Below are 26,195 nucleotides of genomic sequence, written 5' to 3' on the forward strand. Positions count from 1 at the left end.
CCACATCCCATTTTTATCTATAAATAAATCTATAAAGCCTTGTCATTTCAATACTGATGTCAGCAAAAGTCTTTTAAGGGTTATCAGAGATAACATCATATAAATTAAACCAACTTTGTATTTCTTTATTTTACTTTTAGTAGTCTTGATGTTTATTCCAATCAAACAATGCTATAGAATTTGTTTTCTTTTCATTTCTTTTCTCCTTACAAAATTCTCACAGCTTAAATGAGCCCTTTTTATACATCTAATATAGAAAAAAATATCCATGTCACCCTCTTGGCTTGTCATTTGTATATCCCTTTTGAGCATTAAAACATCAGTCAGTTTCTTTTGTCTGTTCATGTAACATCTTTTTCCATCATTCTTATAGCTTATAGCTTTTAAGTCCATTTTGAAATCAGTCTCAAATTGTCATGTATAACTCTTCCTCTTTCATATCATTTAAACACAGTCAATGTCTAGACTAGAGAGAGACACTATTAAAATTTGAAACCATTGTTCAAAAATATCCTTTAGATATTAGCAAATATTTTGCTTCACTCTGTATTTTGAGTTTGAGTGTTCTCCTTCAATTATAATCTTTAGTTCTTTCTAGTTTCATCTAATGTCTACTTCTGAAGTCTTAACAGTATGTTATTTTTGAAAGAATTCAAATCAAACATTTCTCAGAGGAAGCATTTTATAATTAATTTCAAACTTTTATTGCTAATTTATCTTGATCCTAAGTCCATTGGTAACTTTCTAAAATCTAAGTTTTAATAATCCTTTTGTTCTTTATTCCAAAAACAGAATCTTACAGCTCCTAAACTCTGCTAAGGATTGAAGAAAATGCACCAGTGAACAATTTCTGGACACTATTCCTTTCAAAATATACATATTTTTGTATGCGATATTTGAACTTAGAAATATTTCAACATGGGTATTAACACACTCCATAAATTGCTGTACTTTTTGAAGTATAAGATGCACTGGAGTAGAAGATGCACCTTAGTTTTTGGGGAGGAAAGTAGGGGAGAAAATTCTGCCTAACAGGTATTCATCCAGATAATGTCTTTAGTCAGCTTCAGTACATAAGTTTGCTGGTTTTCATAAAAACTGGTTGGGGATTTAAAAAACAGCTTCTATAGCACAGCTGATTGCCAGAGAAAGAAGCAATGAGAAAAGCAGGGGAAGCCCAGAAGATCACTTCACTCATTGGTGACTCAGTAGGGCTGAAAAAAAGTTTCAAAAAAGCTACATTCGAAGTATAAGATGCACCCAAATTTTCAGCCTCTTTTTGGGGGGTGGAGTGCATCTTATACTAGGAAAAAATATGGTATATGCCTACATATGCTATAGCAGATTTAATTTTGACAGATTACATTTTTCCCCCTTGGGGAAAAAATCATGATAGATTTGTTTTATGAATCAACCATTCTAATTCATACTATAATGCATATCCAACTACTATCTAGAATGGCTTTGGCCTCAGCCTAACAATTCAGGACATAAGTGCCAATACAGTGGAGGAAATGGATTAGCTGTGAAAATCTGACTTTGAGCATCAGATGTACCTAATTTATTTATTTATGCATACAAATACAGTATTTGCCTATGGCCCACTCAAAAGACTCAGGGCAGTTCACAATAATAATCGTGTACAATCAAACCCTCCTCAACCAACCTATTAAAACACCCAAAACAAATGTCATAAACAAAAACAACACACAACAAAAACACAGCACATAACTGCTTTAATTACCCCCTAAAGTGAGATATGAGATAGGGAGCCCACTAAAACTCAGGGGATAAGCAAGTTATTTGGCAATCTGGAGGTTGTCACTGAGAAGGATCATCATCAAACCTTCACTGTCTTAAGAACAGGGCCCTCAGCATTTCTACTTAAGTTGATGCAAAGAATGGTTAAAAGGGACACCCATGCTATTAATTAGCTTTCCTGATAGATGATCTTGCTGAAATAGATCAGCTAAGGATATTCAGATGTTATCTTGCTCCATTGCTCTGTATCATTAGAGGATTAGAGCTGTTTATGGCTAATGGCATCACAAAAATCTATACATGTATTTCATGATGTGAATTGATAGATGTGCAAGCAGGTCTGTTTTGCTTACTGTATTAGTACAGTAGTCCTTGATTTACGACCACATTTATGACTAGAATTTTTACCACTAAGTGAGGTAGTTGTAAAGTGAGACATACCTGATTTTATTACTTTCTTTGCTGTGGTTGTTAAGTAAATCTGGCTTTCACCATAGATATTGCTTGTTGGAAACCAGCTTGGAAAGTTGCAAATGATCCTAAGATACTGCAACCATTGTAAACACATTCTTGATGCCAGGCACCCAAATTCTGAGTATGTGGCCCAGGGACACTGTGTCAGTTGTAAGTGCAAGGATCTGCCATAAGTAACTTTTTTTAGTATCATTACTAAAGTAACTTCAAATGGTCAGTGAGTGAATGGCTGTAAATTGAGGATTACCTGTACAGCAGAGATACTCCATTCGCTTACTTACTAGTGTTGATTATTATTGGTGAGCCAGTTTGTGCAGTGGTTAAAGTTAGTCAATTTCTTTCAATCTTAGGAAGGAGGAAAGAGCAAATCACTTCTGAAAAAGCTTGCTAAAAAACCTGACAGACTTGTCCATGCGATTTCTGAGAATTGGAAATGATTAAATGGAAAGGAAAAAAAAGTGCTTATATGCCACACGAGTCTACAAAGATTCAAAGAGGCTTACAAAACTCTTTCTGCTAAGAGGATTAAAAGCAGTACATCAAAATAACAAAAGAATAACAAGATGAAAAACTTACATTAAAATAGGAATGAACTTCATGTTGAAGGAAAAATAAATATCGATGCATAGTCTATTGGGGGCTTCCCTCTTCATAACAATTCCGAATTTCAGCTCTTTGGAATAACTTTAACAAGAAACAAGCTAGTGCAATCTACGGAATCACAACTTACAAGTGTCATCCCTGGATTTCTGAAGATGACATTCTCTGAAGGGAGACCAGCTATCTGAAAAAAAAGCTATCTGAAGGGAGACCAGTTTCCAGATTGTATTCTAAGGAAATACAGTAGAACCTCTGGTTCACAAATGCTTCGGACCATGACCAAATCGGGTTCTGACAAAAAAAAATCACTTTTTTCTTTCACGACCAATTTCCCCCTCTGTGCCATTTTTTGGGTAAGCGCCAAATTCCCAAAATTAGGTTTAGGTCATGATGAAATTGGTTTGCGACCAAAGTTATGGAATGAATTATGGTCATGACCAGAGGTTCTACTGTAGCTGGTATCAAAGATATCCAGGCCTGAAGTGATATAGGATTTTATGAGTGACCACCAACACCTTGAACTGTAACAGGGAAATAACTGATCACCAGTGTAAGTTTTGAAGCTGGGGTGTTACATGAAAATGTTTAGTGACATCCATTATCAGTTGGACTCCTGCATTTTAGACCAGTTGAAATTATTTTCACTTATTTTAAAAATCCCTATTCTTCTTTTCAAATTGAATTAATACACGGAGCTTTTCCAAGCAGCTTTCCTAAAGGTGCATAACTTGTTGAGAGAAGCTTTATGAGAAACAATATTTTAAATTAAATTTCCTAGTATCATTTTGAAAAAAAACATATAAGTAGGTTTCACATAAAGGACAAGTGCAGGCCTGTGCCCTTTCTATCAACTTTTTGATGCATGTATTCTTACTTGAAACTTCTCTCTCATAAATAAAAAATGGGGTAGCATTTGACTAATTGTGTACAGATTTTTGATAAGCAAAAGTTAAAGTCCCACTATGGCAGAACCCATTTTTGAGCAAATCAGCTTTAATGATTTCTGAACAGAATGTAGAATTTATCTGTCCAAACATCCAGTGGAGATAAGACAAATTTGTAATAGAGATGACTAAAATAATCATAATTGTTGAGATTTGAAAAGAAAAAGAGACTAAATCCTCTCTCCACTTCCTTCTTTTGATCCAATAGCAGGAAGATGGTGAAAAGAGGAACTAATCTGGTCTTGATAGTTCACTAGATGCCAAACAACAAAAAGGTAATGTGGCAGGTTACATATTATACAATATAAGTATATTGTTGGGTAACCTTATATAATTATATTTATATAATTACATTATATTTCATTATTCATATAATTAAATAATTGTCTAAAAGCCAGGTTAAGTGAAATCTGTTGATGTCATCCCTGAAGGAAGACCATATCAAGAAACATACACCTGTTAAGTCTAATGTCAATTTTATTAGAATGGCCATAGTAACAGTATCTTGTAAGTCTGGATATGTTTCCTTTCCTTCTTTTATCTACATTAGTGGGGTGCCTTCTTTTTGAAAATTTCCATGTTTTCATGGGCTTACGCCATATTTTTATGTTTGATATTTTGGTAATGGATCTCCCCTCTCTCTTCAAGGCCGTTCTCCTTAGTCTCTACAGTTGTGCATAGTATTTTAGAATTGAAAAGTATAACAGAGTTGGAAGGGACTTAGAGTTCTTCTAGGCCAGAGGTCTTCAAACTTGGCAACCTTAAGACTTGTGGACTTCAACTCTAGCATAGCTAACTGGCTAGAGAATTCTAGGAGTTGAAGTCTACAAGTCCTAAAGTTGCCAAGTTTGGGGACCCCTGTTCTAGGCCAACTCCCTGCTCAAGCAGGAGACTCTATACCGTTTCAGACAAATAGTTGACAATTTCTTCTTAAAACCCTCCAGTGTTGAGGCACCCACAACTTGCCACAGATTCTAAAGGCAAGTTGTTCCATTCATTAATTGTTCTGTCAGGAAATTTCATTTCCTTCATTAATACCTTCATTGATTCATTGATTCATTGATACCTGACAGATATTATTCATTATCATGGATTACTGTTTTAATTGATGGGTATTTTTAATCTTTGCATACTCTCCAGTGTCACTTCAGTGAGATGGGCAGCTATATAAATTATCTAAAGAAAACAGAAAGGTCTTACCTATTATACCGTTGTCTCTTCATATGCAATATGCACAAGATACAGCCATGTCTACTCTGTCATGCTCAAGACTAGACACCTGGAAACGAACCTCTAAGAAGTAAATTAAAGAAGCAGAAAATGATACAATATATGAAAGTTCCACACTGAAAGGAGATCAGGCTAGCATTTGAGTTCCAGGCTAGTCTTAATGATCCATGAAATGGCCATGAAATTTAGCTGAATCTCTTAAAGCTTTGTATTCCAAGAGCATTGTGGATGCTTGGGATAACCATTCTCTAATTGGGCCTTTGAATATACTGAAATTGCTTTCCCCTCTCTTCCCTTTTTTTCTTAAATTATTTGAATATCACAATTTTTGCAGAATGTGACATTTCTTGAGAATATGGATATGGTATGGTATATATAAAAAGCCATGAATAAGTGCAACTTAGAGGGATTTTCTTTTTAACCAAACCTTCAGATATTGAAACATTTTCAGCTCAAAAGGTAGTGAGTATAGCAAAGCTTCTATTTTAATAAAGAATTGAAGTGCTTAGTCAGAGTAACTACAAATGCTTAATAATGAAATATTCTAATACTTTGGGCTTTGTATTTATTTGCATCACCCTTTCATCATGTCCAACTTATATCCTGAAAAGGGGGGGTGTTAGAAAAAAGGAAGAAGAAAATTTATACACCAGACATAGCTTTCTCTGTAGCCTTATTTTTTTAAAAAGTATAGCTAATGTGTTTGCAATACAATAGAATTTTAAGCATTTCTGGTCTAACCCACAGACCCCCTACTTAAAACTGAACCAATAGACAGACTTATATGTAAAGTTTGTTTCTTAGTTCAGTTTTACTCCTCCTGCCCCCAGCCTTGCATTGTTAGTTCAGGCTTTTGTTTTCCTTAATTTATTCATCCTTACTCTTTTGTTCTCATTACATTGTTCATTCTGAAAGAGAATGCTATGGTAGGTCTATATATGTGTACATGATTTTTGCTCCTTATTGATATACAGTTACTTGTATTTTATACCAGCACCATTAACTATACCTATCCACATCTTTCTGATTTTGCAAATTAGTCTTGCTTATATCATTTCCACACAGAATCTTATAAATTTTTCTTTTTGGTGACTTCATGAACTCACTCCAACAAATGATTGTTGTCTCCTTCCTTGGCCCGTTTTCCTGTTTCATAAATGTATTTTACAATTTCATTCTTATTGTTCTATTTTTATACACAAATCATACCAAAATATTTTTTCATACTTATCTATCATTCTTATATTCAATCCTTAATCAGTATCTGATTGTGACCCTATGTGTTTTTCTTTCATCATATGATTTTAATACCCCATTCCTTGTATATTCAACTTTTGTTTCTCCTGACATCAATTTTCAGTCCCCTAAAATAGAAAAGAGCAACACACTCTTAACCCCCCCCTTTTTTTTAAAATAATCATTTTTGCAACACTTCACCTGCTGTCCACCATCTTAGGGTCAAATTTTTAATGTCTGCAAATTTCTCCTTTCACTTTTAGTAAAACCCTACCTACCAAGTACCAAATGCATCTTCTTTCTCTAGTTTTCACCATTTATGCACATTGTGAAATCATGTGTTCCATTATTTCTGTTAAATGAAAAAGCATTGGTCTTTGATTCATTAATTTTTAAATGCATACTTCTTAGTGCATCATAAAGTTTCTTCTAAGATTCAATGAAAATTAATTGGATTTTCAGGCAGCAACATGGCATCATCTCCATACAAAAGGTATGTTCATTCATGTTCCCAGCCAACACACTCTAATGCAATTACAAATACTCCTTGTATGTTTATTAATACAGATATTAATCAACCAAGGAGGAATTGCTTCCGCACTAAACATTCCATACATTTATATGCACACATTTCTATATTTCTTAATGGTCTGCTGAAGACTTAAAAATCTGGTTGGCACAATTCTGCCCAGCATAAAAAATGTAGATTTTGCTCATTATTACCTGTTACATTCAATCAGAGTCTATGATTCCTAGGCATACTTAACAAGCTAACTTTCTGTATTCATTCTTGCTATTTAATTTCTTCTTAAAGGTGAACAGCAATGGCTTTCTTTGAATCATCAGGTACAAATGCATACTCACACACAATCAGCCATATGAATGGCATATGGGTTTAATAAATTATTATTATTCAACTTACCTAGCCATCCACAAATAAACTTCATTTGTATTGTAATATTTTTGCAGTGACTCCATCTACACTTACAGCCTTACCATTTTTCAACTCCTCACACCCTTTACACCCTTTTTATTCAGTTTCCTTAGCCACTAGCATTTATCTCATTTTCTTCAATTCCACTCTTTAACATATCACTATAATTTCCAGAGAAGGGAATTATAGACACCAGTCACTTTGGGGGACAGTATACCATAAATAAAACCAAACTCTAGTTTTACCTCAAACATGCTCAAGCTATTCTGTACCAGCTAAGATCTCTCTCTAATCTGTAAATTAGCTTGCAAAGCAATATACTGCCATCTGCATTCCATCACTTAGGAGGAATAAACAGCAGACTAACCCATATTTGAGATTTATTTTAAAAAAGAAGGTAATTCAGAATATTAATGTGCAGAAGGCTGCACATTTCTGAATATATTTTCCATTTTCATTCCAAGCGATGAGAAAAACTGGGGGTTTTTTTGTCCAAAGAGAAAAACAGTTTTTTCTCACAGATGGGTTGTGATTTTTTTTCCTGTGTGATTATCTTTTCTTTACTTGAACAATAACTTTTTCAGTGATCTGAATCTTTTGTGTATAACCCATCCTCTTGTAAGATGTTAGAAAACAGCCCTGACATAATTCCTTGCCTGGTGATTTTCAGATCATGAACCTTCTGCAGTTATGCTGACTGTAGAATGAGGGGTAGGTGCATAATAGAAAAACAACAATAAATATCCCTATGTAGCTTTGCCACAAAGAACCAAATAGTTCAAAAAATCTACTCCTGAAAAATCTATTTCACAGTTTCAGATCATAAATGTGTATGTTGAATTATTTCTACATATCTTTTAAAGAACTTTTAAAGAATGGCCAAATATTCATTCAGCCTAAAGAAACTTTAAAATTGTTTTTAAAATAGGAGAATCAAAATTCTAAGAAAATAACTTTCCTTTTGGCTTCCTTTGCTTTCTGGAGGGAGCGGATGGCATTTCCCCTCAAAATATATTCATGTCTAACCCCCAGAGTGAACTTGAGTCGCTGGATTTTGAATCCTTGATCTGTTGATTCTGGGGGTCAGCTCACTCTGAGCAAAGAGAGTTGCACTCAGGTGAGTGTGGAGGAGATTTTGGTCTAATATTTGGGGTATAGGATCTGTTTCTTTTTCAGTATTATACCACCTCTTGATCCAATAGAAGAAGAAGAAAATTCCCTGGTGTTACTTTATTCCTGTATGACCTTTAATTAGGAAGAGTTTGAAGATTAAATATGCAGGAGGTGAACTGTAAAGGTTAATTGTCTTTTATCCAACACTGATGATGACAAGCTTTGTGAAAATGACAAGAGTAGGGGAGGCATGCAAAAAGAGGACAAAACAAAGAAGAGCTGTTTGTCTATCAAACTAGTCAGATAGTTGCAACCACATAACACTCTCCTGACTCCAAAGCCAGCTATGAATAAATGCCACATGCATAATGCTAAAAATATGTCAGTTGCTACTGAGTTGTATTCTGTATTATGGAATGACGAACATGTTACTGAAATAAAACCACCTACTTATTTTTGCCAGCAAATAAAATGAAATAAATCTTCCTACATGGCACACCAAATCTCGACTGGGCTTGGCTCAGTTTGACTGAAAGAAATAATTCTACATATACCTTTATGATCTGAAATTGTGAAGTAGATTTTTCAGGAGTATTTGGTTTTGAAGTAGGTTTTTCAAGACTAAAGAAAAGTGCTGAATCAGCTTTTTGTCATTTCCTCATTTAACATTCCTTATGCCACATGCTGTACTTCTCAAATACCATCAATCTACTATGTGCCAGAAAAGTGTTCAAAACTCTCCATCTGTAGCTAGTTTTGTAATATACTATTCTTAACTATGCAGTCATATTTCATCTGGATATTAAAATTGGATCAAAAGACACACAAAAGTGTTAAAACTTGTTAAATGACTTTTTTAAAAAAAAACAGATTATTCTTGGCATCTTCTTTTTATTTCATTTCAGGTGGCGATACGATGGTTTTATTTTATTTTATTTTTAAGATGGAAGAATAAGAATGGAATGCTGACCTCCTCTAATATTCACAGAAACCCAAGACCCCAAACTCTTTTTCAATACCTTGTTAAAATCATGCTAGTCTTTATCTCTGCAGTATTTCCAGCAACAGCAGTTTCCAGATGTGTGCGCAGCATAGCTATATCAGTTTCTAAAGGGTGCTAGCTTTAACCTGCTTTATCATATTAAGCAATGTTGCCAGTAGTTCTATTTTATTAGATTTAACAAAGGAAGATAATTATTATTCTTGAGATCCCTGGAGGCAGCAGTTGAGATTATACCTACATCATTCTTTATGATCTCATGTGGTTCTTATGTAAGTAACTACTGTGAGTGAAATCAACAATCCATTCTACTTGAAGGCCAGAAGATCTTAGAAAACTACTGGTGAGCTTCTGCAATGTGTCATTTAAGATGTCTATATGGCTACCATCAGGAAAGAAATCTTATCAATTACAGTGCCCTGGCCTTGCAATGGTTTTCAGAAGCATTACAATGGGCAATCTGAGGACAGTCTGTGGCCTGGGAGTCCCAACCTCCCAAATCCATTTGTGCATGTTCCAGTGTTTTAGAAATCACACATGCAGTTTGCACATCTATCCCTTTTCAATGGGGTGGGAGGAACAATGATGGACAAGCCCCAGTTTAGCTTTCACAATTCAGAATAGTCTTGACAGAGCTTCTTCTGAGCCTTGGCTTTTAAAAAAACCCATAGAAAACTTTGCCAACTCAATGTGATATCACTGTGCCCAAAGCAGCCCATCCAGTGGAAAGCTCACTCCATTGTATTTCTGACTGGAAGTAAGTTTTGTTTTAAGTTGGTTGGTTTTTTTTCCAGTGCTACCATTCTAGATTTTTCCCTACAGAAAGACAATATTTTACATATTACTTTAGGCATCATATATGACACTTCACATAGTTTACTCTAAGTTGTATTAATAATATTTCTGAAGGACAAGACATAAATCTGAACGCACCAGCAATATAATAAGCAACAAGAAAAACAGTTAATAAGTGTATAAAGAATTAATAAAAGGCTATGCAGTTTTGTGTCTCTGTGTTTTTAATCTATTTGTATAACATATTAACACAGAGATAGGTGGAATTCAGTAAAGTGCCTTACATGCCATACATTTCTAAACTAAGAAATATTTAAATGATTATGAATGGGGCAAAATGGAAATTAAGGTGTTCCAAGCTTCAAATGTTTTAAAGAAAATATTATAAATCTATATCAATATATCTAGTATTTGTATGTGTAGCAGCAATTAAATTAACATAGTTAAAATATGAAGGCTTCTTTTGTGTCTCTTTTAAATCTATCAAATCATTATGTGCCACCCGTCTAAATATTTCAGACTATAGAATTATGTTATGCAAGCATATATCCATGTGTGCAAATATGTTCAGGATCACACAAATTTATTGTGCCCAGATGTTTTACATCCTCTTGAAATAAGCACTATCAAAATATACATATCAACCAACCAGCATATCTCAATAATCCCATAAATTTTAGAAACAAAATTCTGTACTACTATATTATAAGGAATAAAATCTACAGTTCATTGAGTCCACTTCATTGTTACTAAATGTATCTCCATACAAATTGGGGAAGAGGCAAATGGTAAGTTTATGATATTTTCATTTGTTTGAAAGAAATCAGTATATCGTGATATTCAGCATAAAAACAAATGTGAATTCTTGTCATTTAATTTATATTGGTATTTTTTCCATATTTTATCTTAAAATATGACTTTTAAAATTCTTATCCAATTTTTTGTTGAATAACAGGTAAGCATGCCTGTTGAATAACAAATCTGAATTCTTGATCATGATTCCAAATTAGCTAATAATAATAATAATAATAATAATAATAATAATAATAATAATGTCAAGAACATCTATTAATCGAAGTAAAGAACAAAAATCTACTGAAGGCCCAACAGACGAAACAAGAATACAGAAAAGATGTGATAAAATCAAGAATGAAGAGTTGGCAGAACAAAGCATTGCATGGCCAATTTCTGAGAAAATAAAAGATAAAGTGGACAGTGAACAAACTTGGTTATGGTTAACAACAGGTACATTAAAGAAAGAAACAGAGTCACTAATCCTGGCTGCGCAAGAACAAGCTATCCGCACAAATGCCATTAAGGCCAAAATCGAAAAATCCTCTGATGATGCCAAATGCAGACTTTGCAAAGAAGCTGATGAAACTGTTGATCACATACTCAGCTGCTGTAAAAAAAATCGCACAGACTGATTATAAATTGCAGCACAATTCAGTAGGGCAAATGATTCATTGGAATTTGTGCAAAAATTATAATATTAAAACAGCAACAAACTGGTGGGAACATCAGCCTGAAAAAGTCACCGAAAATCAGATGGTCAAGATCTTGTGGGATTTCCGTATACAAACCGACAAAATACTGGCGCATAATACACCAGACATCACACTGGTTGAGAAAAACAAGGTTACAATCATAGATATTGCAATACCAGGTGATAGCAGGGTCGCCGAGAAGGAACATGAAAAAATCACAAAATACCAGGACTTAAAAATCGAAATTCAACGACTATGGCACAAACCAGCAGTGGTAATTCCAGTGGTAATTGGCACACTGGGTGCTATTCCAAAAGCACTGGAATTACATTTAAAACAGTTAAAAATTGACAAAATCACCATCAGTCAAATGCAAAAAGCCGCACTGCTTGGATCTGCACGCATATTACGAAAATACGTTACGACGTCCTAGGCCCCTGGGTGGGGCCCGACTAGTAACCAATGCCAAATCCGGTGAAACAACTGGCCGCTGTGATACAATTGTATAATAGTCATTGTACTTAAATACAACGAAATTGGTTACTTGGTTATTGGATATTTGGCATATCACAATGATGCCAAAATGAGGATACATGGATAATGATATCATTACATAGATCCCACCATTATGATGGTATATGTCCCATTATGGATTTGAGACACACATATGTTCAGGTTGTGTTCCAAATTCTATTATTCTCTGGGAACTGGGCAATGGCCTTTGATAGCAAAGTTTATTTAAGCACTAAGTTTTGGTTTCAATTTATGTATTTATTTTTAGTGTATGGTATGTGTAGGCCAGGGATCACTGAGGTGGATGGCTGTCTCAGTGAAACGAATTTTATGGGCTGTTTATTTTTACCTGCAAGATGCCTGAATGCCATTAGGCAATTGGGAGAGGCTCCTTTTTTGTCCCTTCTGCAGTTTATTGGCCCACAGGAATCGAACCACCAAGCTGCCGACCTCATCAGTGCTCAGGCCCAGCATCTTACCATGTGAGCTGCTGTGGTTCCTTTGGTTGCAAATATTTTTTTAAAAAAAAAAAACAAGAGAGGGTTGTTTCAGGAAATCTCAAACAAATCCTTCGTAGATATGTAGTTTAAACAGGTAATCAAAAGATTAGCCAGATTGACACTGATCCTGATTATTTAATCTGCAGGGGTATGTCATCAATATTTCACTATATCATTGAAGACTATAGGATAATTTAATTCAGGAATTAATGGCTAAAGCCAAAGCATTGTGTTCACCTGTAACTTTTGAAATTAACTACAGGTATATTTTTCAACTCCTTAAATATTTGATATTTAAGCAAAAACTGTACAGAAGTCAGACCAAATATGCTATATGGAAGATTTCAAAGAATTCCCATTTCTCAAAGATTGTATCCCTGTAATGATCCTGAAATGGTGAGTCATATTTTATTCTATTGTGGATTTTGTTAAGAGACTTTGGCAGGAAGTAGCTGACCTATTTTAAAATCCAAACCTGGAAGAGTACAGTACAGAATACACTTCTGTGTATGTAAAAATTTTACTTGCAGATGAACATCCTAAATTAACAGTGGCAACAGCCAGATTTTTAACAGTAGCTATAAAAACAAGGCTTTTAGTAACAAACTAAATAATCTTACAAACTAAATAAGCTGTGAACTGTCAGGTCACAATTTCAGAGATATTTCCTTACCTAAACAGAGTAATAGAATAACCACAGGTGGGCAAAAAAATCAGTGAAAATAGGAATGACTTCCAAATTTCTGTCAGCTTGGGCAGTGGAAATTTCTCCCTTTTTTTCTTTCCCTTGCACTGAAGCAGCAAAAAAAATCCAGATTTCATTTCCTTGGGATGGCATTCTGTACGTTACCTCATTTGAGATACTTTTCTTGACATAGTTTTGCCTTATAAGGCAATATTTTGCCCAACTTACAAAGCATCAAATAGACATGGGAGTTTTAGTAGTATATGGATGAGTAAGTTGGGGATATGTCTATTATCTAATACTTAATAAATAACTTACTTGAACTGTGTTATTTCATGTTATTTAATTCAGGTTATATTTGTAAGTTGTTTTGAAATCTTTTGGCCATAAATAAAATTGATTGATTGAGTCACGTATGTAAGTCGCAACATGTAATGTTTTCATGATATCGTGAATATTTTGTCATTTGCATCCCTTGTTACTGAGTTGTAGCCTTGGTTAATCTTAACATCGGTGTGCTTTGAAACAAAACACCAGGTCTGTGTGAATAAAAGAAGATAGAGAAAGCTTGCTCAGTATGGCTTCTAGAATTCTTTCCAAGTAATTTACCATTAATGACCATAGGGACAGCCCAGTTTGTTCTGTCTGTTTAAAAAAGTGCTGTGATTTGTATGTGTTCCTTCTGTTCTTAGGTCGCATCTGTGTGTGTGTATGTGTTTAATGGGAAACACATTTGCTTTTCCCCCCGGTCACCTGACCAGAAAGAATGGGAATTCTAACCAAACAATCAGCTATCTTCCAATCAGCTTTCTAACTGCTCTCTTGTAATGTTGCATTGTGGGACATTTTCCAGGCTGTTTTTCTCTGGAGTCCAAACTGAATCCAGCTCAGTTTTATTTTTAGTTTGAGCTTTCTTTGCCAGGCTTTTCCCCATTAACACCAAATCTTATTCTCTTCAGGTTCCAGAAAGATTGCCCATTCATGGACAAATGGATAGACAGACTCGGACCATATTTGCAAGATTTATTTCCAATATCCCACAGGGTTAAAAATATCGACACAATATTTCTATATCTATATATTGTATACACACATGTATAGACACATTAGACACACTGCACACATAACTACATGCATACCAAATAGGGTTGCTATTTTTTTTACTACCAGTTTGGGTGTGCTCCCGCATGCCCTCGCACATGTGCAGAAGCATCTGGGTGGGTGGGTGGAGCCTCCTGCCGCCACTACTACCAGTTTGTCTGATCCGAGCCAAACTAGGAGCAACCCACCTCTGATACATGCACACATGGTGTTGATAAATCAAAGGTATAAAGTAAGAAAGAAAATAGAACCCTAAGCCTGGATGAATATATTTTTTTCTCTTCGCTCATTTCCGTTCTGATCTGCTTCATCACAAATCTGTATAAAGACTATCAAAAGGGGGGAAAAGCATCTCCCTTTATTTAGTTTCCAAGTTTGTCTCAACTGACCTTTCCAATGTGCCCAGAATTTTTGAAAATATTGCAGCACACAGCCAGAGAGGCACTCAGCAGTGGGCTTTATTCACTCCTTCTCTTAGCTAAGTGCTTAATGAATCTCAAACTTTTAAATGGACTTGGGAAAGAGCTTAACGTAAGCTGTAAGCTTGCAAATAAAAATCTGGTTTGAGCCAATGAAGAGTTTTATTGCCAAACTACCCAGAAAATTAGATGGCAAGTCAGTCTTTCCATCAGCTTCAAAGAATAATTTGAAAGAGGTTTTCCCTTTGCAATTCTGGGCCACATTGTTCTTTATATGAGGAAAGGCAGCAGATACCGGTACTTATTTGCAGTACCATAGGGGACTTGCCAGAAATTTTTCAATAGCAATTTAAAAGTAATAATAACCAAAATAAAATTAGGAGAAAACCAAAGTATACATTTTTGACTGAAGCTATGGAAGTATATGTCTAGTACATTTTGTAATTCTTAATACAAGACTTAAGAATACTTCTTAAATATTCTTTACCCTTATTTGGTAAATACTGATGAAGACAATGACTATCACAATAATGACTTCTAACAAATCTAATGCTTGTGACCCCTCCTTAGAGAGAAGATCCAGAGGAACCCAACTTCTTTACAGAGGGAACACGTATTCTAGAAAAAAAATTGTTCATTAAAGTGTCAAATATGGAACACAGATGTTCATATAGCATAAGATCATTGATTGCAGGAAATGAAAAATGAAGAGATTCACAGTTCAGAAGAAAGCTAACTTTAGTGATTTCTCTTTCCATGTTGTGCATAAAATGAGGGTTTGATAAGCAAGTGCGATTTGCAACAACATACATTCCATCTGCAAATGTCACCAGAAACACACATATTACTAAGGGTTAATAAGTAAGCTGTTCTCTTTCTGACCACAAACAATAGGCCGTAAGAGAATTATTATCCAGTTTTCTAAAAAGAAAATTCCCCCATCTCACTCTATTCCTTGAATATATGAAGCATTCATTTGGGCTTAGTTTGGGCTTTGATTTCAGAATGTTCCTTTTAAAGGATTTTTAGTAAGGGTTGCTTACACTCTTCAGCAAATTTTAAGACTCTCTGGAGTATGCTGATACATCCCTTTCATTTCCCTTGTGAGTTCCATCCTGGTTTTGCTATTGAAGAGAGAAATAATCGCCATAAAATCCACTCTGTCCCATTGCTTCTTTTCTTAAAAGGAGACAGTAATATTCTTGCTCCTTTGCTTTCATTATACTCTTTGCTTCTCGGGGGAAGCAAAACCACATCCAGGATCCCTCACTGCTTATCCCTGGAATAGAAAATCAAAGAAAAGAATTTAGAAGGGTGATGTATTTATCCCACCGTGATGGCCAATCCTCAGGAGAGGAAGAAGGTTAAAAAGTTGGCAGTCTGCCACTTTACAAATGCTTGCCCATTGTTACTAGGACAGAAACACGGTTTGTGTTTGCAAAAGGGAAGGGGAGAGAACGCGTTCTTCTCCTCCTTCTTACCTAGTTTTGTTTTGTTTTCAATTTATTCCATGATTGTACCAACTGTAGGCCACCAGAATTATGGTTGCTATTTGAAAACATGTAAGAAGGGGTCTTTGCATCTGACTGCTTAAGTCACCCTCACAGTATGCTTTTTTGTTCCTACCTCTAGCAGAAATGCTGAGGGATATCTTGATATACCCCATGACACAGAGCATCTATACATATGGCCAGGTCTCAGAGTAAATATTTATTTTTAGTTGCAAGTTACATGTCTCGAAAACTATATGCTGCTAAACTGGCACAATTAATATATAAACAATAAACATGACTTTCTATTGGTGAAATGGTCTGTAGATGTACTTAGCTGTGGCCCACCAGCAGCCAGTGGAGCTGGCAGCAGATTTGGACAGTGAGGAGGTTGCAGAGGAACGTGAGCCAGTCCTGGAGACTGGAGAAGGCTCTGATGAGGGATCTGTGTTGGAGGCAGAGAAGGGACCAAAGCCCTATGCCAGTTATCAGCTGGCTTCAGAGTCAGACATTAGTGACGCAGATGAACAGCTGGAGCCTGTTCCCAGTGTGCGCATGCACAGAGTTGCCAAACGGAGGGAACAGTTAAAGAACAGGGTCGACTTTGGAGTAAGGCCACAGGTGGACAATGAATGGTCTGTCCCAGAGGAAATAAAAGAGGAGCAAAATGGGAGTGGAGTTTGCAGGAGACAATTTGTTCGCTTAATTGGTTCGTGAGTCTCTGAGACTCCTTGCCAAGTTTTGCAGATATCGGCCTGTCAGCTCTCCAAACCAGATAAGGTCTGTGACTGTAAATCCTCCCTTGAAAGACTTTGCTGGATGTGAATGAGCAAAATTCACAGTAAATTAATAAAAGGGATTTTTGTTGGGACAAGACGTTTGCTTCATGCTCTTGGGAAGCCTAGGTAAGAACACTTAGAGACCTCTTATTATTGTTATTTTGTAGCTCAAGTAGTTTTTCAAAACAAAATACTTTGTATTTTTTGTGGCGAGACATGGTGAGGTTTAAAGCATTTTTTAAAAAAAATAAAGTAGTACTTTGGTACTACTCCACTGAGTCGGCTCCATTTCAATACAGATGCTGGAAGGAAACAATGTTTCAGCGGTACTCCTATTTGTAGATGACATCAAATCAATAGGAAGAGTCCCCAAAGGAATTTCCTTTAATGGGAGAGAAAGTAGTTCATTGGTAGAGCACTGACTTTTCATAAAGATTTCAGGTTCAATCTCTGGCACTTCCAGATAGAATACTGTTGCTCTGGAGAAAAGATACTGGATCTATGTCAATAGGACTGAGCCAAATGTAGCAATTGGATCAATTGAACCTGGCTGCTTCCTCTTTTGTCAAAGTGGGGGAACAGCATGGCTAATGATGTTTCATGCAAATGAACGTGCAAGTGAGGCACAATGGAGTAATATTACCAACAATATGGTAATGTTGAGTAATTATAATAAAGTAGATGATGATGCAGGCATCACTAACAGGGCTAACATTAAGAAAAGGGAGTGGGGAATCACACTCTGACTGAAAAGGGTGACAGCTACATAGAGGCAATGAAAAAGTCAGTTTCCACATTAGCACTAATGAAGAAAGAGGCTTAAAATAAGATCCTCTGCTATATAATGCTATTTGACAACACTTTGGTATATTTGCATTTGGAAGTTGAAGCGCCTTTCATAACAGACAAAAGATTATTTGGATAGTACTGGTGGTGAGAAGAAATAAAATATAGATCTCTAAAACAATGATATGGCTAAATTGAAAGGAGGCTAAAGAGATTATGTTCTTCTACTCCCATATCACTAGAGTGGGATGTGTCACTGAATTAAACTGACAGTTGATTCAGAGCAGATAGAAAGAATTTATCTGTATAGTTCAATTGGAGGACTTGCTTCTCAAACCTATATTGATGATGATGATGATGATGATGATGATGATGATGATGATGATGATGATGATGATGGCTATTAGCTAGAATAGCTTTATATGAAGATCAGGGTACATCTACTACCTATTTTTGGTAGGTTTATCTATTATAATTAGGAGACAGAGCTCTGGAGACTAATCACAAAGTATTATCAGTTACAGGGGTCCATATAATAAATGTTACTTGTTTGCCTGTGAGCTTGGAGCCATCTAATTCACATTGGACTTGATAAAACTTCAGTCTGATCTACGAATACTCTTTATTATGTCTTTAAAAATAGAGCCAAGAAATGTATATTATAAAAACTAAACTAAGCTCACACAAGTATAAAACATGGAAGGCATGGATCCAATATATGGATGGATTAAATCATTGTCAGGGCATCACAGAAACGTAATACATTTACATGTAGTGGGCCACTGAATACCGCAACCTCTTTGAATTTTCTGTTCTACCGCTGAAAACCCAGAGCTGAACTTCTGCAGACAAAGTAGATCTTTTTTTTCTGCACTGGCTGCTCACGTAGTAAAAAAAAATAATTCATACAAAACCAATTCCAGCGTGTCCCTCATCTAACCAATAATATTTTCATCTCAGGTATTGTGATATTATTACTTGTTCCTATAGATATCCTTGTTGCTGTTGGCATTTTAACTATTTCTGTTTCTTTGATTTTTACAGATTGTTTATGTACCTTCTTTGTATATTTACTATTTAGAAAGGAAAAAATAACAGCAAGAAATCAAATAAGTCTAAAAGTGGCTAGTGAAAGGAAATATCACTGGCGGTATTAGGTTTACTTTCTCCAGCTGAGAGTACCTTCCAGGTGTCTTGTTCCTTCTCTTCAGCCATACAGCTGAAATCTTACATACATTGTAGTGCTTACTATGTAGACACCAAACAATCCCTTGATTGAATAATTTAGGCAGTAGCAACGTTTAATAGTAAAATAACAGTAAAAATGCTAATTATATCACTCTTGCAATGTTAACCCAGTAATGTGCAAATTTGGCATGTGCAATTTTTGTCTTCTGTGGTTTGAACTAATTTCTTGCACTTTTAATCCATCTTGCAATACAGCCCTGACCCTCTATTTGAAAGTGACTTTCACTGTCTTCCATGAAGCTCACACCAATATAAGGAGATGCAGGATTGCAGCCATAAAGATTCATTTCAGAGAGGTGAACAAAACTTACAAAATGTGTGTGCACAGACTACCAGGGTTAAATACAGAAAAGTATCATAGATACACCACAGCATCCTCTATGGGTAATTGTTAGAATGCAGAAAATAGTTTCAAGGTACAAAACTGTACTCAGGATGTACTAGAAAAGTATCTCTGAATAATGTCCATCTCTGGGAAAGATACTTTGGGCAAGGTCCCTCTGATCAAAAAGGTAGTATGTATTTTTAAAAGCAGTTGGAAACCAACCGTTCCATTGTTCTAACCCAGAGGTCTTAAAACTTGGGCAACTTTAAGACTTGTGACTTGAACTCCCAGAAGAAGACTCCCAGGAGAACTCCCAGGAGAATTCTGGGAGTTGAAGTCTACAAGTCTTAAAGTTGCCCAAATTTGGGGACCCCTGTTCTAACCTGTACCAGGATTATTTCTTTCTGACCTTTGGACAGGCAGCAATCCTGTGGACCTGCACAGAGAAGATTTCTCATATTAGTACACCGATATATGCAAGATAGTCCTGCCTAAAAGATGAAATGAGGATGTCTTTAATTTCAAGATAACAGAAGCCAGATTCCCTTCCATTCTCCTCTTCTCCTCTCACTTTTCTGGGAGGATAAAGTTCACCTTAGCAAATGCTGATGAAAGCACCCAAAGCAAAGAAGACCACCAGGAGTCCCTTTCATCCCAGCTGCTGATCTCAAGGTCACCCACCAAAACATCTGCAAGCATGGCCTTAATTGCAGAGCTGCTCATCAGAAGATTAATGGGAGCTTCTCTCTCTCCACCTATGCTCTTTAGAAAAAGTGTCTGCTTCAGGGGAAAAGTGTCAGTGAGACCTAGTCTACTTGGAGATTTCTATATAAGCATCTGGTCCATGCTGAAGGTGGTATTTTCTGCTTAAAGCACCATCCTTACACCAAACTTTAATGTCAAACATCATGAGGAATCTGTCAAACAGCAAAAGGCTGTCCTTTCCACGGTGGAATCTCTGCACCCCTCATTTTAAGAACCCATCCTCCAGATTTTAAAACAAAATATACTCTGTACGCAGCAGGGGATGTACAATTCTTAAGTGATTATAGGTATCCTTGATTCATGGTTGGAAGTTTCAGTAAACTGTTTGTTGGCTTCTGAAGACATGTGCAAGGATCAGCCTACTAAAAGTTGATGTGAGGACACGTTAATATTAAAATGAGGAAACATACCATTGGAGTATGACCCACTCGCAGTTAAATTCCAACTTAACTTTAGGGAAACAAAGAATGGGGAAAAATAGAGAATGAAGAAATCCAGAAAGTAAGATGATTATTCTTTCACAAAGGTTTTAGAATGTTCAAGATATCAGAAGTCATTTTCAACCATTTGTTTTGATAAAGATTATTTGAAATCCCATTGGAGCTCTGAGTTTTTCCCTCCTTTTACTTCCCTCCCCCTTCTGAGTTTTACCTTCTTATTTCTCTCATCTGACCCTTTATATTTGCCTTATACCCTTCAACTTTCTGCTTCATGGCCTGCTCCTTTTCTAACTCCCTTATTCTAACTCCCTTCTTCCTTCTCTCCCCCACTGCCATTTCTGCAGCACGTTCTCGCAGGCTTCCCTTCTTGCTTGCTTCGATCCCCAAAGCCCATTCCGTTTGATGTAGGGAACATGTTCTAAAAATAAGGGAGGGGAGCAGCAGCTTCACCCCACGCATGCTCTAAGCTCCCCCCTTCCCCTTAAGACGGAACCTAAAAGAAGGAGCCATCTGATGCGGACACTTTTAAAAAAGAAAAATAAATCTTCACTCCGCGATCCCCATTCAAAGTTTGACCTGCCCTTTCCTTGTCCCCGAATGGCATCGTGGCGTCTCGATATAGCATCCCAAGGCTGCTGAGCTTGAATGCCCGCTGGATCTTCCTAACGGCCTTGCATGCGTGCGCTTGGGAGGAAGACTGACTTTCGGAAGGAAGAGATCGACGGAGGGGAACCCCAAGATCCACCCTTCGGGACGGGAAGAAACGACGCCGGTCGCCGCTCACTTTATCCCCGGAATAACGCCTTTTCTTGGGAGACATCCGAAAGGCGCTGCGCGGTTTTTGAAACCGCTAGGCGAGGGGACAGCGAGCGGGAGGAGGGTCGTTCCGTCGCGGAGCGGGGAAGGGTGGAGCGGGGGATAAAAAGCAGCAGCCTCAGAGTCCAACCCAGAGAGAGAGAGAGAGAGAGAGAGAAGCCACCTCGCCGGCGTTTCCGCAGCTCCCGCGTTCGGAGCCCGAGGCGCTGTCCGAAGTGCTGAGGGCGTTGGATTCCGGCGTCCCTTTAGGATCGCACCCATTGCCCGCGCAACCGGAGAGGAAAGAGGGGCGCTGGTATGGAGCCCCCCCCCCCCAAGGCTCTCTTCGCGGTCTCTTCTTCCTCCCACCAACTTCCCCCTCCCCGCCTTCTTTTCCTCTTGCTTTCCCCCCGGAGGATCGCGGGCCTGAGCGGGCTCGCGTCCTGTCTCCGGCGACTCCCCCGCCTTCCTGCCCGCCACATCTCGACCCCCCCTCCCCACGCCAGAAAGCGCCTCCAACTCCTTCCGGCCAAGGAACCAAAAGGGGAGCCGAAAGGAGGCAAAAGCCGACCAAGCGCGACCCAGCCGCCCGTTTCCCTGCGCGGCCCCTGACCAAGAGAGCACGTACCTTGAGCTCTTCAATATCCAGATGCGGTGAGCGGTCCATAAACCGAAACTGAAGGAGCCGGAGGCGAGAGGGCGAGCAAAGGCGGGAGGCGCGAGCAGAGCGGCGGCGGAAAACCCCCTCTCGAAGTTGTGCCAATTGCTCGCTGGGGGGGACCCGAATCTCGAATAATAATCACACATCTATTCTAGGCTCTCCGTCTCCAGCCCAAACTCAGCCGTCTCCTCTAAATCCCGGCTGCTCGGCTGAATTGCCTTCCCCGGGAATCGCCTCCGCCGCTTCCACAGTCCCAGATACCGGGTGGCTGAGCAATCCTAGATCCCCTCCGGCAGCCCCTCGGTCCGTTCCTCTCCTCTCCTCTCCGTCCCCTCCCCCTCGCCTGCTTAGATCTCCCTCCCCGATTAAAAGCGACAGGTGATCTTTCCTGCCCACGAGCCGGGGATCCTGTCCTGGAGCGTGGCAAAGGGGCGAAGGGCAGGACGAGGCGAGCCAGCAGAAGGCGGCGAAATCACGCCGGGCAGGCTCAGGGCGAAGGAAGCTTTCGCAAATGGCCAATCGCTGCCTCCGAAGGCAAAAGGCGGTGCAGTTCCCCGGTCTTCCCTGGACGGCATCAATGCAGCAAAACCGCCAGCCTCCGACCGTCTCCTCCTGCTGAAGAGCGCGAGCGTCTGGGCACCCCCGGCGCAAGGTGTCGGAGCCTCCTCCCCTGCCAGCTTCAGGCAACCGCGGCGTCCACGTTTTCCGGCCTGAGCGACGCGGATCCAAGTCCTGCAGAGACTCTCTTCGACCCGAAGAAGGGATACTGGATCGCTTTTCTCCCCACTCTTCTTCCCAGGATAAGCAACCCAACCGCTGGAGCGGGAGGGAGGGAGAGAGCGAAGGAGGGGAAGGGAGGGGAAGATAGAAGGGGAGGGGCAGAGAAGGAGGAGGTGAAGGAAGAGGAGGGGGGAGAAGGAGAAGGAGGAGGACGAAAAAGAAGAGGAAGAATAATGGAAAGAAGGAAATAGAGAAAAAGAAAGAGAGAAAAAGAGAAAAAAGAGAAAAAGAGTCTGCCGGGACGGACTCGCTCTGGTAGGCTACGATGAAAAGGGTTCCGAAGGGGGATTTCTTGCCCGACGAGCAAGAGCGGCGGCGGCGGGGGGTTGGGGACTTCCCTCTTTCTCTCCCTCCTCTTCTCTGTTTTACCGTCCTTCACCACCAGGAGACCGACTTCACTTGGCGCCTCTCAGGGCCAGCTCGCGGGGGATCTCTCGCCTCTGTCAAAAAGCAACATTTCCTTTCCCGACAAACGCTCCTTCACCACCACTCCTCCCCACCACGCCGTCGGGTCCTAATTTCCGTCGCAGAAAAGCTACTTCGGAGCTTTCGGGGTACTCATTAGAAGGCGGACGCCTCGGGTTTCCTTTGGCTGCGGAGCGAGCAGGAGGACAGGCGAAGAAGCTCAGCGGCTTCGTTCCTTTGGAGTTGTCCTGCAGAGCAAGTCTTGGCTCTGCGGTGTAGGAGAAGGCAAGAATGATAGAGAGAGGGAGAGAGGGAGAGAGAGGGAGGGAGGGAGGGAGGGAGAGAGAGAGAGAGGGAGGGAGAGAGAGAGAGAGAGAGAGAGAATTTCAAGAACATTTGTTAATTTGAAAAATGTGTCAATATGATTATGATTCGCACCAGCCACTCTGTGGATATAGATATGTGCTGGTGATTCATGGGTGCAATTCAAAATATTTATTAGTCTTGTTATCATAGCAATTTCCCCTTCATCTGAGAGCTCCCTTCAGCACTTAGAACAGTATCTCTTTAGCAGATTAAAAAAACAAATTTTCTTCTGCTTACCATCTTTAGTTAGTTTCACTCTTTTTGTAACTGGATTTCTGTAATGTAGGATTTACCTATGATTGGATGCTTACTCATGTTGGCACCTAAAGAGTACAATAAAATTTAAGAAAGATTGAGCAAAACATTTCAACTGAAGTTCCAACAGAACCATTTTGTCTTTTGTCAAGCATCTTGCTGAAATCATGTTCTCACTTGCATTTAACCATGGCACAAGTATGTTCTAGCAACATTTTTTTCTGCTTTGCCTCCAGCTATTGCTTTCATCTTGTCCTTAACCTATGAGTGAGGCCACCATAAATTGTTTTCCTTACCTCAACTAAGATTCAGCAGGTACTGTTTTCTCCTTTATACAAACACCATCTAAGACAGCCTCAAGGTGTACAAAAGCTGTGAGACCACTATCTTGGAGGGAAGTCTAAAATGATTAGTAATGTCTAGGAACAGACAACAGAGACAGGACGAGGTTGACAAAAGAAGCAGCAAGTTTCATGCCAAAAGGTTTTTTGTAGACTTAAGGCTGAATGGAGAACATGTCAGTTCAACCTTCTATGAGACAGACTGTCTATAGTTTTGCACGTGACCAACATACAAGAAGTCCTGTTGGGGCAATCACTCAGTGAGCACCTTTGGGCAAACTCCCTCTATTCCACTAAATGCTGTAGGTAGTTATTTATTTATGTATTTTTAAAAAGAACAACATAACAACGCCAGGTGACCAAGAATGGTTCAAAATTAGTATTTATCTTTTGGTTTCATCATGTGGTTGAGTTTTGGGGAAGTAAAATTGCTACTTATCATTCATGGCCCCCATTCCAGTGGCTGTATAATAATACTTTTTCAAAATTCTCAAGCTCACTATAGCCCATATTAGATTGAAAAGTGGATCATTACAGTAGAGAAATGTGTGCCAACAGTTTGTTCCAGGAGGGGAACATATTTCCCAAGGAGACAGTAGTAAACATGATGGTTATGATGGTGTTCCTTAGAAGTTTATCATTCAGTATTGTGTATACCAAGTACCATAGATCAGTGATCCCCAACCCCCGGTCCGCGGACCGGTGCCGGGCCGTGGAGTACCTGGTACCGGGCCGCGCAGCGGCCGGGGGCCATGATCGCTGCAGCGGCCGGGGGCCATGATCGCTGCAGCGGCCGGGGGCCATGATCGCTGCAGCGGCCGGGGGCCAAGATCGCTGCAGCGGCCGGGGGCCATGATCGCTGCAGCGGCCGGGGGCCATAGTTTCTTTCTGTATGCAAAATAGGGCTAACTGGCACAAGGGGTGTTACTGGACCGCTGGTGGCACTCTGACGTCACCAGCGGCCCACCGCCCCCCTGTGTCCAGCGCCGCCCTTCTCATTCCTTTTCAGCGCTTCAGCGCTGGCCGATTCCTGAAAAAAACCTAAGAGCGCCTGCGCAGCTACGTAGGGCTAGCGTAGACAGCACTAGTAGCGTAGCCTTGCACTTTATATTTATGTAATTGTATTTTATTTTGTAAGGCATGTTTAAATACAATAAAATAAAAGTTGTTTAATCAAAACAATCTGATATATAAACAATCAATGTGTCGTCGCGAACAATGCCCCCCCACCTCTGCGCGCGCTCAGCGGGCCACGGTAAAATTATCAAAGGCTGACTGGTCCGCGGCGATAAAAAGGTTGGGGACCACTGCCATAGATCTCCAGGATTTCAGACAAGGTTCTTTCACAGCTCAGTCTCTGGGGATTTAATTTCAGCATTTCTGCTTATAGGCTCATTCTTCATAATATGTCACTCCACAGAGAGAAGCATTTTAGGGTTAAACTATGTAGCTATTTGTGTTCTTGCCCTCCAAAAAGATTACACAGTTCTTATTTTCTTTAAATTCTCTACAATTATAATTAATGTGTTGAATGTTGGGCATGGAGATTCATGATCCCTGTTAGATGATGAACTGCACTAGGCAACTTTGCATCTGTCAGTCCATTGTCCCTTCCTGTGCCCTGCCTTAAGCTTTCAGAGACAAGGCAGAATTGTTATGAAATCATTAATAAATGAATGAATATTATTTGGAAGATCTGTGCCAATCCTCAAAGAAGTGCTTTGCTTTTATTGGCTCTTATGTGCCTCTTTCAAGCTATTCCATGAAGCCAAACAGCAGAGACAACCTATGGAAGGTTGTCAGGGCTGAGCCTCAATGAAGCAGCTGTTTTGTGACCTTCAGGGGTCATGCATGGACTCAAATTACTTCCAGTGTATTGAAACAAGGATTAATGATATAGTCCAATAGTGGTCAAATGGAGTTTTCCTGATCAGAATAGTTCTCTCTCTGATTTTAAAATAGAGTAT

The 26,195-nt window shown here is 38.9% G+C and overlaps 1 protein-coding gene across 1 annotated transcript in view; it reads right to left on the minus strand.

Annotated features, from left to right (window-relative positions):
• SGCZ (sarcoglycan zeta) overlaps nucleotides 1–22,768 on the minus strand; it is a 586,363-nt gene extending 563,595 nt beyond the window's left edge. The window contains exon 1 of the mRNA XM_087724454.1: nucleotides 22,049–22,768. Within this exon, the coding sequence (XP_087580580.1) occupies nucleotides 22,049–22,087 (39 nt within the window). The 5' untranslated portion in view covers nucleotides 22,088–22,768. The remainder of the gene's footprint in view (nucleotides 1–22,048) is intronic.
• Between the last annotated feature and the right edge of the window lie 3,427 nt (nucleotides 22,769–26,195).

Source organism: Thamnophis sirtalis, unplaced genomic scaffold (assembly GCF_051295495.1).
Source record: "Thamnophis sirtalis isolate CommonGarterSnake01/CBP01778 unplaced genomic scaffold, rThaSir2_p1.2 scaffold_10, whole genome shotgun sequence".
In the NCBI taxonomy this organism is placed as follows: domain Eukaryota; kingdom Metazoa; phylum Chordata; class Lepidosauria; order Squamata; family Natricidae; genus Thamnophis; species Thamnophis sirtalis.